General features: G+C 39.2%; 1 protein-coding gene across 1 annotated transcript in view; it reads right to left on the bottom strand.

Annotated features, from left to right (window-relative positions):
- MYO1E (myosin IE) overlaps positions 1 to 14,235 on the bottom strand; it is a 190,307-nt gene that overhangs the window by 81,053 nt on the left and 95,019 nt on the right. The window contains exon 5 of the mRNA XM_081291730.1: positions 3,027 to 3,114. Within this exon, the coding sequence (XP_081147856.1) occupies positions 3,027 to 3,114 (88 nt within the window). The remainder of the gene's footprint in view (positions 1 to 3,026; positions 3,115 to 14,235) is intronic.

Genomic DNA, 14,235 nt, shown 5'->3' with positions numbered 1-14,235 from the left:
TCTTTCAACAATGAGTCATTCCTTGTACTTCTAATTATTCACATGCTATGGTTAAACATGTTCCAGAAATAACAAGTCTCCTGGCTTATGCTCTTTAGCTACTGACTAATTCTAAGCCAAGAGCTCTGTATCACTGTCCTCATAGGAAAACAGGAAGAGAAAAATCAACATTAACCGTCTGCAATCCGACCACTAGGTCATGGGCTGTGGCAAACAGGACTAAATAAGGCACTCACGACTAATCGACCATATAACAGCCAAAGTGCTCCCTCGGCACCCATCAGAATATTCAGAAGATTAGGTATCTCAAGAAATGAGGACTGGTTCCGTCCAACTTTGGAATCATTGATAGCAATGGCACCAAGGGCAAATTCTGGGTGGTCCCTCCATGGGATCAAACTCAGAAAAATATTTCCAATCTGTCTAGTCCTTAAAAACTCGTGAATTATTATTAAATTTGCTTTTCTTTGTAAAATAAATTTTGAGTTTATGGATCTTCTGTCTTCTGTTTGCTGGCTAGATGTGACTACACCACTCAAAGCTCTCAGCTCTTCTTAGGAAAGGAATGAGTGGAAGGCTCTTCTAACTCTTCCCTTCTTTGATTAGAAACTGTTGTTGTTTTTGTTGCTGCTGCTATTACAATTGTTTGTTTTTGTTTGTTTTTGTGGTGTTGGGGGTTAAGGCAAGAGCTCAAGCCTCCAGGTCTAATCAGAGACTTTTAAAATGAGTATGGTTTTGCATGTATGAACTTATGAACTATCAGTGATGTCCAACAGAATTGGAAGCATGTGACGAAGTTATCAAGGAAAAGAGAAAGAATAAATTAAAGAGCAGCCCACTTACAAAATAGCATTCTGATTCCTGTCTCCACGTTGGCCCTCTAAGGATAGAGTCATGTGAATAGAGAAAAGCAAGTGGACTGAACCACACCAGACTCACGGGTTGAAGGCTTGATTCCAAATACAGTGGTGTTAGAGGTGGGCTTTTTGAAAACGTTTAAATCATGAGGCTCTGATCCATTAATCCATTGATGAATTAATGATCTGAATGGATTACTGGGAGGTGAAGAAACTGCAGGAGGTGGGACCTAGTTGAAGAGAGTGGGTCCTTCTTGGGAGCATACACTTGGGAACTATTATCTTGTCCCTAGGACTTTCTCTCTCTCTCTCTCTCTCTCTCTCTCTCTCTCTCCCCCTCGCCCCCCTCTCTCTCTCTGCTTTCTGGTTCCATGAGGTGAGCAGCTTTCCTCTGTTATGCCCTTCCACCATGATGCCCTGTCTTAACCTCAGGCCCAGAGCAATGGAGCCACTTGACTGAGGATTGAGCCTCTGAAACTGTGAATCAAAATAAATCTTTCTCCTAAAGTTGTTTTTCCTCCAGTATTTTGTTACAGTGATGAAAAACTGAACACAGTTGGTTTAAATAAAACATTTAAAAATTAATTTCGGGCTGGGGATGTGGCTCAAGCGGTAGCGCGCTCGCCTGGCATGCGTGCGGCCCGGGTTCGATCCTCAGCACCACATACCAACAAGGATGTTGTGTCCGCCGAGAACTAAAAAATAAATATTAAAAATTCTCCTCTCTCTCTCTCTCTCTCTCTCTCTCTCTCTCTCTCTCTCTCTCTCTCTCTCTCTCCTCTCTCACTCTCTCTTTAAAAAAAAAATTAATTTCATCGGTTTCATTTTACTTTTTGTAAATATGGCTACTTAGTAAACTTAGAATTATAGGCATTTCTTGCATTCACCTCCTACTGGACAGAGCTAACTGCTCTAGAGTTTCCTTTTTCTTCAGAGAAAGAGGCTCTACTGAGACCCTTTCAGTTTACATAAGAAAATATGGGCCTTAAAATCCTTAAGCTTTTTGATCTACTAGGTCATTTAAGTAGTAAATTAATAATCAGCAAACTAATAAAAAATTAATTTATCTTTTTTTTTAAAAAAAAAGTCTACAGTTCACCATTGCAATAACATTCCTTATGAAATGATTCTGATTTTTAAAAATTAAACTTTAGAATTAATTCTACTTTGGAACAAGAATTAGAATTTTGAAAAGCTCACCAGCACTGTGTGCAGTGAAGAGCACTATGCTTTGGGGCAGTCCCCTCTAGACCTTAGCCCTTGATATTGATGCATACTCGTTTTTCCTCATATTATATAGAGGGTTTGGAACCTTGCTTTTTGCAATTAATGAATATATCTTGGAGATCATTTCATAGCAGAACATGAAGTCTCATTTTTATGGCTGTATAAAAATCTAATATATGACAAACCACAAATTATTTCACTAGTTGCTTATAGATGAGCATTTGTTTCCAGTTTTCTGCATTACCAGAAAATGCCACATATAATTTTATATATGTATCATTTTGCATACCTTTCACCATAGCTGAAGGATAAATCAAGACATGCACAGTGGCTAATGCCTGTAATCCCTGTTACTTTGGAGGCTGAGGTGGAAGGATTGTAGGTTTGAGGTCAGCCTTGGCAACTTAGCTAGGCCCTGTCTCAAAAAAAGAAGAAATCATCTTAACAGAACTACTGAGTCAAAGGGAGCATGTGTATAAATTTGATAGATTTTTCTGAAATGCCTTCATGAAATAAAGTATACTGTACTAGTTCATGCTCCTGCCAGAGCAACACATGAGAATGACTATGTTCTCATGTTCTTGCCAAGAGAGTTTAAAACACTACAAGAATTTTGTCAATCTAGTAGGTAAAAATACAGGTTTGTTTTTTTTTGTAGTTTTGTTTCTTATTATCATGACAATATGAGCATATCTTCATGTTTGATTAGTAATTTATACTTCATTTTCTATGAGATATGGTTTGTTTATTTTCCTTTTGGACTGTTTTTATTGATTTGCAGAAGCTGGCATGTCTATCTCAAAATTATATTTCTTTACAGACTTCCTGTTTCTTGGTTATAGAACCTTTTCCATGTAAGAAAAGTTCTTTTAAAAATAGCATGTGGGATCTTTCACATTTCCAAATAACACAAGGTCTCAAAATGGGTCATTACCAACTCACCTGGACTTTGGGGCCTCCTCCAGACACTCTGGAGATATAACCCATGATGTATTTGGCAGCCACTGTCTTTCCAGCACCACTCTCACCACTGAGGAAAGAAAGACAAAAATGTCCACCCGTGAAGTAGATCATGACCAGCTCCTTCACCCACCCCAACAAATAAAAAGAAAACAAGTGACAAGAAATTCAGCAAAAATATGCACATTATGGGTCCTGAAAGGCAAACCATGGCAGGCTGAGGTCACCCTCATGGCTACGTGAGCAACATGAACATGACGCTAATTAGAGACTTGCTAATTACCATTCTGCACAGGATAGACACTTAAGCATTCTAACTACTCAATAATAGGGGGCATGATTAAAAAAATTAGGGAACATGAGAAGGATAGAATTCTGAAGAAATTATAATGGCCATCCATTAAGCTTTCTGATCTACTAGGTCATAATGTAGCACCATTTAAGTAGTAAATTAATAATTAGCAAACTAATTAATAAAAAAACATGTAAACATGGGGGGAAGGGATAGGAAGTACTGTTAGATTCAAACTACATACAAAACATCATTACAAAAATATGTTTAGGTAGTACAGTAATTCAAGCCTTGAATTCCAGCAACTCAGGAGGCTGAGGCAGGAAATCTCAAGTTTAAGGTCAATCTCATCATTTTAGCAAAGCCCTAAGCAATTCAGTGAGACCCTGTCTCAAAATAAAAAATAAGGCCTGGGGATATAGCTCAGTTGGTAGAGAGCCTCCTTGCCATGCACAAGGCCCTGGGTTTAATCTCCAGCACCACAAAAACAAACAAACAAACAAATAAAATAAAAAAAAGGGCTGGGAATATAGCTCAGTGGTAACGTGTCCCTGGGTTCAATTCCCAGTAAAATAGATAGATAATTTTTTTTTTAATTAAAGGGCTGGGAGTGTAAAATGCTTGCCTAGTATGGGTGAAGCCCTGAATTTAATCCCCAACACCACAAAATAAATGAATAAAAATAAAATAATATATTTATGAAACAAGACTAGAAGGATTACAAAATATTAGCAGAAATTTGGGTCCTAGCCAGGAGACCATGGGAGACTTTTTCAGTTTATTATTCTCCAAACTTTTTGTAACAATATGTTACTTTTGTAATTAAAAAGAAAAAAGACAAAGTAGGCACTCTGAGATTTCAAACTGTGCCTTGAACAAGCTTCCTTATTTTAGAAGTTCTAAAATTAAATGATGAGGCAATATTAATCACATCCTGAGTAACAGACTACCTTCCGTTTGGTAGCCTAACTGCCTTTGTTAATAGTCTGCTCTTCAAAATCCCCGTTTTTTTCCTTCAAAATCCCCTGAATTAATAATTCAAAAATATGATTAAGTCAGATTTCTCATTTTCCTATTGGTAGGCTTTGTGTTGCCATGATAGAATTATACCATATAAAATGTTGGAGGACTTCATATGAAAAACAAAACAAAACAAAACAGGCTGCTCCGAGTTCATAAGACAATATGGCTGTTTGTGCTTGGTGACAAGAATTTGGTGGTACACCACAATGTTCTCCTGTGAACACCCAGCCTGATGAACTGTCATCAATTTCTGAGTTACCTGTGAGAAGAGGAAACTCTGACTAGGGTACACAATCAAGCAAGGTAATCCCTCAGCCCCAAGTGGAAACTGGAATCAATATTGAAATAATTTGATATCTCAAAGCCAAACAAAACAAAATTAAAATAGCCATTTCCCAGAAGTCAGAACTTTGTTGGATTTCTTTGAACTAATACATGGTATGTTTAAGAAGAAAGCTTAGGTGAGAAGCAAGGGAGCCATGTTCCACTTAGGACTTGTGACCTCTGAAGTACTGAATCCATCTATGCAATTCATGTCAGGCCTGAGCTCCCAGGCTTCCTGTCATGTGAACAGGGAAGCCAAACTGAAATTTCATAAGATACAATGTCAAGTAGAAACCCAGAATCTGGGATGAGGTGTCCTGCTGTTCACAGAGGACATGCCTTCCCCATGAGGAAATTATTCCCTTAAATGGTCAACATAATCAAAAGATTCACATACTAGATACAGAGTCAATACATGCACTCTCTCTCTCTCATTTGAAGCTCAAGTTTTGTCAACAACAAAACTTCATTTTCTAAGCTATAACAAGGTAAAACATTCAATATTGGAAAATCCAGGAGTACAAAGGCACAACCACCAGTGTAACATTACAGAGACATTTAAAATAATTATAAAGACTTCGAGGCAACAAAAAAGACAGTGTAGCTAAGGTTAAGTGGCAATCTAAGCAGAAGATTATGTATCCACAACATCTTTCTAACTATGTAAAAGTAATGTGGGAAAAAACTGAAATGGAAAAAGAAAACAAATGATATTTCTGACTTGTCAAGGAGGCTGGTTGACAATTCTTTTTTTTTCCCCTTGATGTGATTTCTCCTACTGTTCATATTGTTTTCTCTTTTTAGACAAGAAATCACCCATGTATTTCAGATTTTTTAAAACAGCTTTTCCAGAAAAAAGGGGGATCACATCACAAGATAATCAATATGCATCAATTCCATTACATTATTATTAAACTTCCCTCATATCACTATGAGGAAACATTTTCTAGTTTACATTTTCCTTTGTTTTTTGCTTTATTTTGGTACTGGGGTGTGAACTCAGGGTGCTAAACCACTGAGCCACATCCTCAGGATTTTTTTTTTTTTTTTTTTTTTAATTTTGAGACAAGCTCTCACTAAGTTGCTGAGGGCCTAACTAGGTTGCTGAGGCTGGCTTTGAACTTGTGATCCTCTTGCCTCCAACAAGTGTTGTTTGTTTGTTTTCTTGTTTTATGGGGCTGGGAATTGATCCCAGGGACTTATGCATGTGAGGCTACACTCTACCCACTGAGCTATATCCCCAGCTCTCATAGAACTAGTTTTAAGAGAGAAAGAAAGAAACCCAGAAAAATCCTAGTAGAATTATAAAATAAAAGTATAGCTATTCACCCCGACACTGCCTTTAATATTATGATCAAACATGAATTATGTATCTCTTTTGTTAGAGGCAAAAGAAAAGAGTAATGGAAAGTTAAATAACTATTCTCTTAAATTAACATAAGTATGTCAGGTCAAAAAAAATAGGACATCTACGTTCCCAGTAACTGTGATCTTTTTCAGTAGATTTAAAATAATTAGTTCTGGCTGAACATTGATGTGCGGAATTTTTATTTCTTAGTTTCAATTTACAGATACTTAAGTTTCATTAATCACAGCCGGTAATTTGCTCAAACTATCATACAATGATGAGATGTTAGATAATTACCTGAATTTTATAGGATATGCAACAAGAATCATGCTGGCCTATAAGGGCTGGCCTATAAGGGATGGCAAATGTTGTTTCTTCCCCTGGACTAAAACCCAAGTGAAAAGAAGGTGAAGTTATCAGGCAGATTATACAGAATAACCCTGAATTATTTACTTTGCATCTCACAGCAATTAGAACAATTTGCAGCCTTTCCTGATTTAATTAGCTTTAGTGGACTTCTAAAGAAGACAAAACAAAACAAAACAAAACCAAGTCCAGAAATTAGGAAAATGTACCATGCTAGATTAATAGCTGGATTCAGGGAGTATGATTATTTCTTTGAGTCAGGTTAAACCTGATCAGCCTTTCAGAATCCTGGAGTATTTAAAAAATGTCCATGGTCAGGACCCTTCTCCAACCTGCTGAAAGTTAATCTCTAAGAATAGTTTCTAGAAATAGGAATTTTTAACTAACACCCTAGTTTGGAATATACCTTGTTGGGAACCAGCCCAGCACTTTAAAACCAAATATAAGAAATATTAATTCAAGTAGAAAATAATGTAATATTTGTGCATGTTAGCTATAGAAATGGAAACATGCACTAAAATCACAAAGAAAAAGTGTTCTTGGAGAAAAAGCTATATAATAGTATATTAATAATTGGATGGAAGGACTATAATGGTTTATCTGAGTTAGTAGACACCAATAGTGTTTCCAATTCGTTTTGATTTATTCTAGCAAAAGTAAAAATAGGGCTGAGGCTGTGCCTCAGTGGTACAGTGCTTGCCTGGAATGCATGAGGCACTGGGTTCAATCCTCACCACCACATAAAAATAAAATAAAGGTATTATGTCCACTTACATCTAAAATAATACATATTTTTTTAAAAAGTAAAAATTTTTGTTTTCTTGTTGAAACGGCCCACCCTTCTTCCCACTACTGGAAACTCACCAGTAAAAAGACAGAAAAGTCCTACAAGCAGGGACACATCAGCATCAGAGAGCACTTGAAGCCCCAGGTCTTGGCCTCAATTACTCTTCATTAAAAGGAACCAGGGCTTCTTTGGAAAAATGGCCAATGCCAGGGCCAAAGTGGGGGAAATACAAGGTGGGTCTGATATATATATAAAATTATGCCCCAAACTAAGGAAATGTCCAGCAACTGATGTGAACATATCAGGCACCTAAGAACCAGTTTGGTCACATCAAGAGAAATAATAACACTGGATTATGATCTTTGGAATAAAATATAAGACCATAAATTCATATTGCTATAAAAAATGAATCAAACAACAAATGGGGACACAGGAAAGCTCTTTCTCATGATAGAACACTAACAAATAAGTGTGGAAGGAATGATGGGAAAAGACTGCCACACTTGGCTACCATCACACAGAAGACCAGTTTGGGCAGGAGTCTTCTGTGGATGGTGAGTGGGCCTAGTGGGTGGAGCTTTGAAGAGGAGCAGGATGTCGTCATAATCTCAGAAGACATCCCCACAAAATACTAACATCATAAAAGAAAAGCACAGTGAAGTTAGCCAGAAGAAGCCTGGAAGACGCCCACAGGTGACTGCGTGCACAGCACAGTTTGCCTGGCACTCCTGCCCAGAATGCAGGTGCAGAAACGCTGAACAGACCCAGGCTGAGGCCAACTTATGGACCTTCATGCCTAAGCACTCTGGAACTACAAAGGGCAGAAAACAGAAAACCCAGAGAATAAGATAGAAAGGTCAGCAGGGTGTGAGAAAAAGTAGGAGGATGGACATGCATCATGGGAGCCACAGGTGAGGAGATAGACAAGGCAAAGAAAAGCCCTACTGGACCTATTCTCCTCAGACCCTCTTTTTTGATATAAGAACATGATAGTTCTGAACTTGACTCTTTTTTTAAAAGGTATAACTGCAAGGATAGATAAAAAGGAATAGTTTTTTTAAATTTTTTTTTTAGTTGTAGTTGGACACAATACCTTTGTTTTATGTATTTATTTTTATGTCGTACGGAGGCTCGAACCCAGCCCCTCACACGTGCTAGGCAAGCACTCTGCAGCTGAGCCACAACCCCAGCCCCCCAAAAGGAATAGTTTTTTTAAGATAGTCTTTTTTAAATTTTAGAGTTATAAAAGAAAAATAGTTGTGATTGAAAAATAATCTGGAAGATGAGAAATAACATCAATTCCAGGAAATATTTAAAAGGAACACTAAAATATATGCAATAATTTGTAGCATGTATCCATTGAATGTTTAATGAGCACCAAGGGCTGTTGTCAGTGCTTTACGTATATCAATTATCTTGTCCAAATTCTGCCCCCTCCAAAGTGGGTACTATTATTATTTCCATTCATAAGCAACTTGCTCAAGGACACTTAGCTAGCGAGTGGCAGAGTGCTATGGTTTGAATGTACCCCAAGATTCACTGTAGAATCCTAATTCTCAATGGGGCAGTATTGGGAGGTGGGCCCTAGTGGGGTTGGGGCTGGAGCCCTCATTAATAGATTGATGTTTTTCTCAGGTGCTATAAAGCAAGATTGGTTCCCGTGCTCCCTCTCTTATTTGCCCTCCCACTCTTTCCATGTATTTTCATGAGTTGAAGCAACACAAGGGCTTCAACAGAAGCCACTGGCAAAACTATCATCATGCTCTTAAACTTCCAGGCCTCCAGGCCTCCAGAACCAGGAGCCAAAATCTACTCAGGTACTCAGTCTCAGGTATTTCTGTCACCACAACAGAAAACAGCAAAAATACAAAGCTAGGAAAGGACTTAGGCAGTCTTGCCCTGAAGCCTGAGCTACACTGCTTCAGATGAGCATGAATATTTAAAATTCTCCCACAGCTTGGATAGTCAATTAAAACCATCAATGTTTCCTAAGTAACTGTGTGAATCGCACAGTTCATAGTATGATCAAATTTAACTGCTCCTGAGTCTTCACTGATACACACCCTTTTAGGCAAGCCTTCTGCCAGAAACATTTATTATCTCACACACAGTTGGAACAAACAAATAACAGCCTGCCTCACTGTGATCACAAGACAAGATAATGCTGTTAGAATGAGAAGCCACATCAAAGAATGTTCTGGGCAGCCCTCTCCAATGACTACTCACAGACTCTGTTCCTGGCAGCCCTATGGACCTGGGACTGAAGTCAATCAGAGGTGATTACACCTCTGGGGGACTACAGGGTTGATGAGAGAGGGGTCCTCTATCAGACCTTGAAATCACATTCAAATATAAATCCTCAATACATGCTATTTTGTATAAAATTCAGAATCACACAGACATGTTGAAACTGCTGGGCAAATGATGCAGATTTATTCCTTAACGCATTGAAAAAAGTGTGACTAAGACAAAGAGCTGTCATTTTTCCCCACTCCCAGACAAACACCCAGCTAATTAGTGCTGTCAGGCAGACAAAATTCTCATCTAGTCTGCCAAGAAAATGGCCCCATGGCAATGCTCATCTGAGCCCAGCCTGATGCAATAGAAAGAACCCAATGTTTAGTCTGAAGACCAAGTGTAAGTTCCAGCTCAGCCACTTACTGCCTCTATAATTCTTCTCAGTGTTACTAGCAGACATTTTACATCACTCTTTAACAGTTTAATAATACTTTTCATGCACATTTTCTTCATTATCTTTCTTTACATTCTTTTAGGGTATTAGTTCCCATTTTTCAGATCAAGTGACTGAGGCTTAGAGAATTTATCCCTTTAAACAGAACAGAATAGAGTCCACTCTGTGACTCACCCCAGAGATCTTTCCATTGTACCTCATGACTGTAGGTGGCAACAGATTATTACCAGCAAACCTAAAGCCTGTTGGCTCAAAAGAACAAAGAAAACTGGAAAGAGTGAACCAATAGAGTTGGGCTGCCCTGGCTAGGAACATAGTTTTGCCATATCTTTTGATATCTGCAGGGGTCCTAGAACCAATCCCCTTGGGAGATCAAGGGATGGCTGTATTTGCTTTGTATCCTTTAATTAAAGCATTTTTAATCTTTATGACAACCTGGCAAACTAGGTATTACTATTACCCTCTTTGCAGATCAACAAACTGAGTCTCAGAGGCAATGACACCTCCTCATGAAGCCCCCAGTTAGTCAGAGGTGGGAGTTGACAGGGCCTCCCAAAGCCAGGCTAGAGGGACAGCGAGTCTTCAGTCAATGCTGCTTAGGTCAACGAGACTGGGTGGACCAACAGAAACTCAAGAGTGACTTAAGCAGAGTCCCAATGCTAATAATAAAAAGTCCCTGAAGTACATCAAAGACAGGAAGACAGCTTGAGAATCTATGAGACACCTGATGGTGAAAGGGGAGGACAGGGCAGAGACACAAGCCAGACACCAGAAGTTTTGCCTTTCATCTTTACTACTGCAAATATTAGGATTCCAGTTCCAAAATATCTTTTGAAGCAGGTAGGTCAGAAATCTTAGATCTAATAATGACAACAATCTCCTTTTTCTCTATCAAAATTCTCATATTCAACCAGTCAGCAAATCCTATTGATGAACCTTCAAAATATCTCTCATGTCTTTATGCTTTTAAAAGCATTCAGCATCTATGCAAGATACAATATACATAGACTTTGTGAACTATTGTTGGATACATTTAAAACAAAATGCCCTACTCATGGGGTGGGGTGGGGGGCTTCAGGATATTTCAAACAAATTAATAACTGATAAATATGATGCTTTCAAATTGACATCACAGTTTGTAAACATTCTAAGGTGGCAGGAGCTGGTTCAGGACCAAAGTAATAGGAATTCACTTTTGATGGCTGCAATAAAGCTGCCACATAAATGTTCTCTGAGGCTCAGCGTGCCTCCAAAGAGGTCAGCTGGCAAGAGTTTCAGAAAGGTCTCTGGACACACTGCCAAGATCCTGTCCAGTGATGAAGAGATGATTAAGAATATGAGAAGCACTTACTACTTCTTTCCTTTTACCACTCCGTGACTATTTCATTAAATAGATTTACATAGTTGTCTTTAATATCCTCAAATATCATATATGTGGTTCTCTTACACAAATCCAAATTCTGGATTTTAGAGAACAGAAGATTAATGAGCTAAGCAGATATGGGCTGTTTGTCCACTGGGTGCACAGATATCTACCAAGTCTTAAGGTGCTCATGTTTTTTAATGATGCTAATATATTTACATAGCTGCTGTTTCCATGTTGGCATGGCCTGGAGTCCACATTCACTTGCTCATCCATTTATTCCTTCACAGGCTTACTGAATGTCATACACCTTCCCTTTCCAACTCAGATCAGTCCATACCACAGCACGGGATTTCTGTATTCCCTCAAGATCCTATCTACTCTGGCCCAATAGACTGACCTTTAGTATCATGTCCCTGCTCAGAGACCTTCAAGACATCACCAAGACCTACAAACTTATGTGCAGGTCACCAGCTTGTCCTTCAGGGGGAACTGCCACAAATCAACCTTATATTCCCAAGTCAACCAATCCTGCACGACCATACAAATGCTATGTGGCCACAGTCCAGAAACTGACCATAGGGAAACATGAAAAGAAATGGGAGACTGAACTCTGACTCCCACACATACTCAGGAAAGTGGTCCAGGTATGGCTATCTGGTATGGTAATGCATCTTCACTTCCCAGTAAGATACCACGATCAACACAACGATAAGGACATGTTTGTTTATTTAAGTCAGTCTAAATGTTGATTGTCCTCCAATTCATGACACACACAATTGCCAGTCTCCTGGTTATGCAGAAAGAACATCAAGGCCAACAAAATACAAAGGGCTGAGTTTAGAAAAGCACAGAATAACTACCCTCATTTAATATCCTAACTTCTGTCTCAGGGTATATGGCAGTTATTAACATCTCCATTAAAACATGGGACATTTGAGACACAGAAGCAGCACTTACCAGGAGGACATAAAGAAAATGTATAAAGTTTGAAGTCACACAGGGCTAAGCTCAAATAGGCTGTGCCATTTACTGGTTTGGCCATCTTGGAATTCTCTTAAGACTGATTTTCTGGGTTAACTTTGAGAAAGAGTAATGCTATTATAGTGAGGATTATGAAAAATAACCTATACGGAGAGCACCAGCAGAGGGCAGACACTCAGGCAGTACACATTGCTTGGCTTAAAGGTGCTAAACAGAGGAGACCTGGAATCAGGATTTCAAGAGCCTGAGCCCAGAATCAACTAAAGTAACTTGGGAGCTTGAGAAAAGATACAGATGCCCTAGGCCCCCCACAAATCAGTTCAAACAACCTCTAGAGGTGGCGCCTAGCTATCTGTATAGGCACGGAGCTAATAAGGAATTTAGGAATTGGTTAAAGAAATTTAAGTTATCTTTGGAAAGTCAAATTAGTGAACACAAGGTGTATTGGATGAAATCAGCACCTAGAGAGGCCATCTCTCTGACCTGTCTGCCAGCATATCATGAAGGAAGACCTCGGAACATCTGTGGCCAATCCTAGGTACTTTCTCCTGAAGAGAGTTGAACCTAATGGCTGGAAGCGGTTGGTAGGACAGTACAGGACAAGAGTCAGGCAGGAAAATAAAAGCAGAAAGGGAAGGTTTTCTCCAAGTAAAATGGCTACTCTGAGGAGTAGACCAGCACCCAACATTTCCAGGTGGAGTTAAGTGCCATCAGGCCAATCGTCCCTTCCCTCTCAATTCAACCCTCTATTCAGCCTTCTATGTTGTCCATGTCTCTTCTCATGGACTCTGTTCCAGAACGAATAACCAGCATCCACAGGCACGATTCTCCCTACATCATGACAAACTGGGGTCAGATTCACACTGGTTTGTGGGTCTGGATGACCGGCTTGGTCAGACTACCTTGGGCTGCCCTACTCCGGCCATTTTCACAAATCGAGCTGGACGGCATTCATGACTCAAGACCAAAGCTTCAGTGGAAACTAGTGCCATCTTTTTCCTTGATTACTTTCTTTTAAAATTCAATTTGTTACACTGATTTCTAATCCAGAAACAGTCAGCTGCCTGTCCATCCTGTCACTATACTCACTGCTTTAAAACCAGAGTAAGGTTGTGAGGAAACTGGCAGTACTAACTATATGGGCTGTGGTATCCCATCCACACTCACTTACACAGTCACGCCAGGAAAGTTAAGGAAGTGAAGGTCTATAAGAATGCCATGGAAATTATATCACTAGTCACTTTTTTTTTTAACATTCTAAATAATGCTGCTCAAATTCTGACTCTGTCTAGCCATGACAGAGTCCCTTAGCACAGGAGAAGACTTTTCTTGCAGCTCTCATGAAAATGGGTTCAGTTTTGTCGGCACAATGGTTCAGACTGTAATCCCAGAGGCTCGGGAGGCTGAGGCAGGGAGATCAGCCTCAGCAACTTAGCAAGTTTGAGGTCAGCCTCAGCAATTTAGCAAGGCCCATACAACTTAATGAGACCCTGTCTCAAAATAAAAAAAAAATAAAAATTATAAAGGCTGGAGATGCTCAGTGGTTAAGTGCCCCTGGGTTCAACTCCCTGTGTCAAAAAAAGAAAAGGAAAAAGGGTTCAGTTTGTTTTCTGATCAAACATTTATTTAGGCAGGCAACATTAGATCCTGCCTCTGGCAGACCAAGCACCCAGCTCATTCAGCACTATGGCTACAAACCAGAGTCTCTCTATAGGACATTTCTCTGTCTTCCCTCCCTGTTAGCATTATTTGGAAGAAAGAATTCCAAAGCCAGGAAACCTCAGAATTCATCTGTTCAATCAGTTTATTAACAGACAAAGAAAATGAGGCCCAAAGCAGTGTTGGGTGTGCTGCCTGGGGTCAGAAAACTGGTGAGAATGACCACCAGCCACATGCCAGAAATTGAAAATCTACTTTCTCAACGCAAAGGAACCACGGTTTCTGTATATATATTAGTTGTTGATGGACCTTTATTTTATTCATTTATTTATAAGCAGTGCTGAAAGTCGAAC

This window comes from Spermophilus citellus (genome assembly GCF_964194105.1).
Source record: "Spermophilus citellus genome assembly, chromosome: 4".
In the NCBI taxonomy this organism is placed as follows: Eukaryota; Metazoa; Chordata; class Mammalia; order Rodentia; family Sciuridae; genus Spermophilus; species Spermophilus citellus.
The sequence above is the reverse complement of the archived record's forward strand: the minus strand, read 5'-3'. Positions and strand labels throughout refer to the sequence as shown.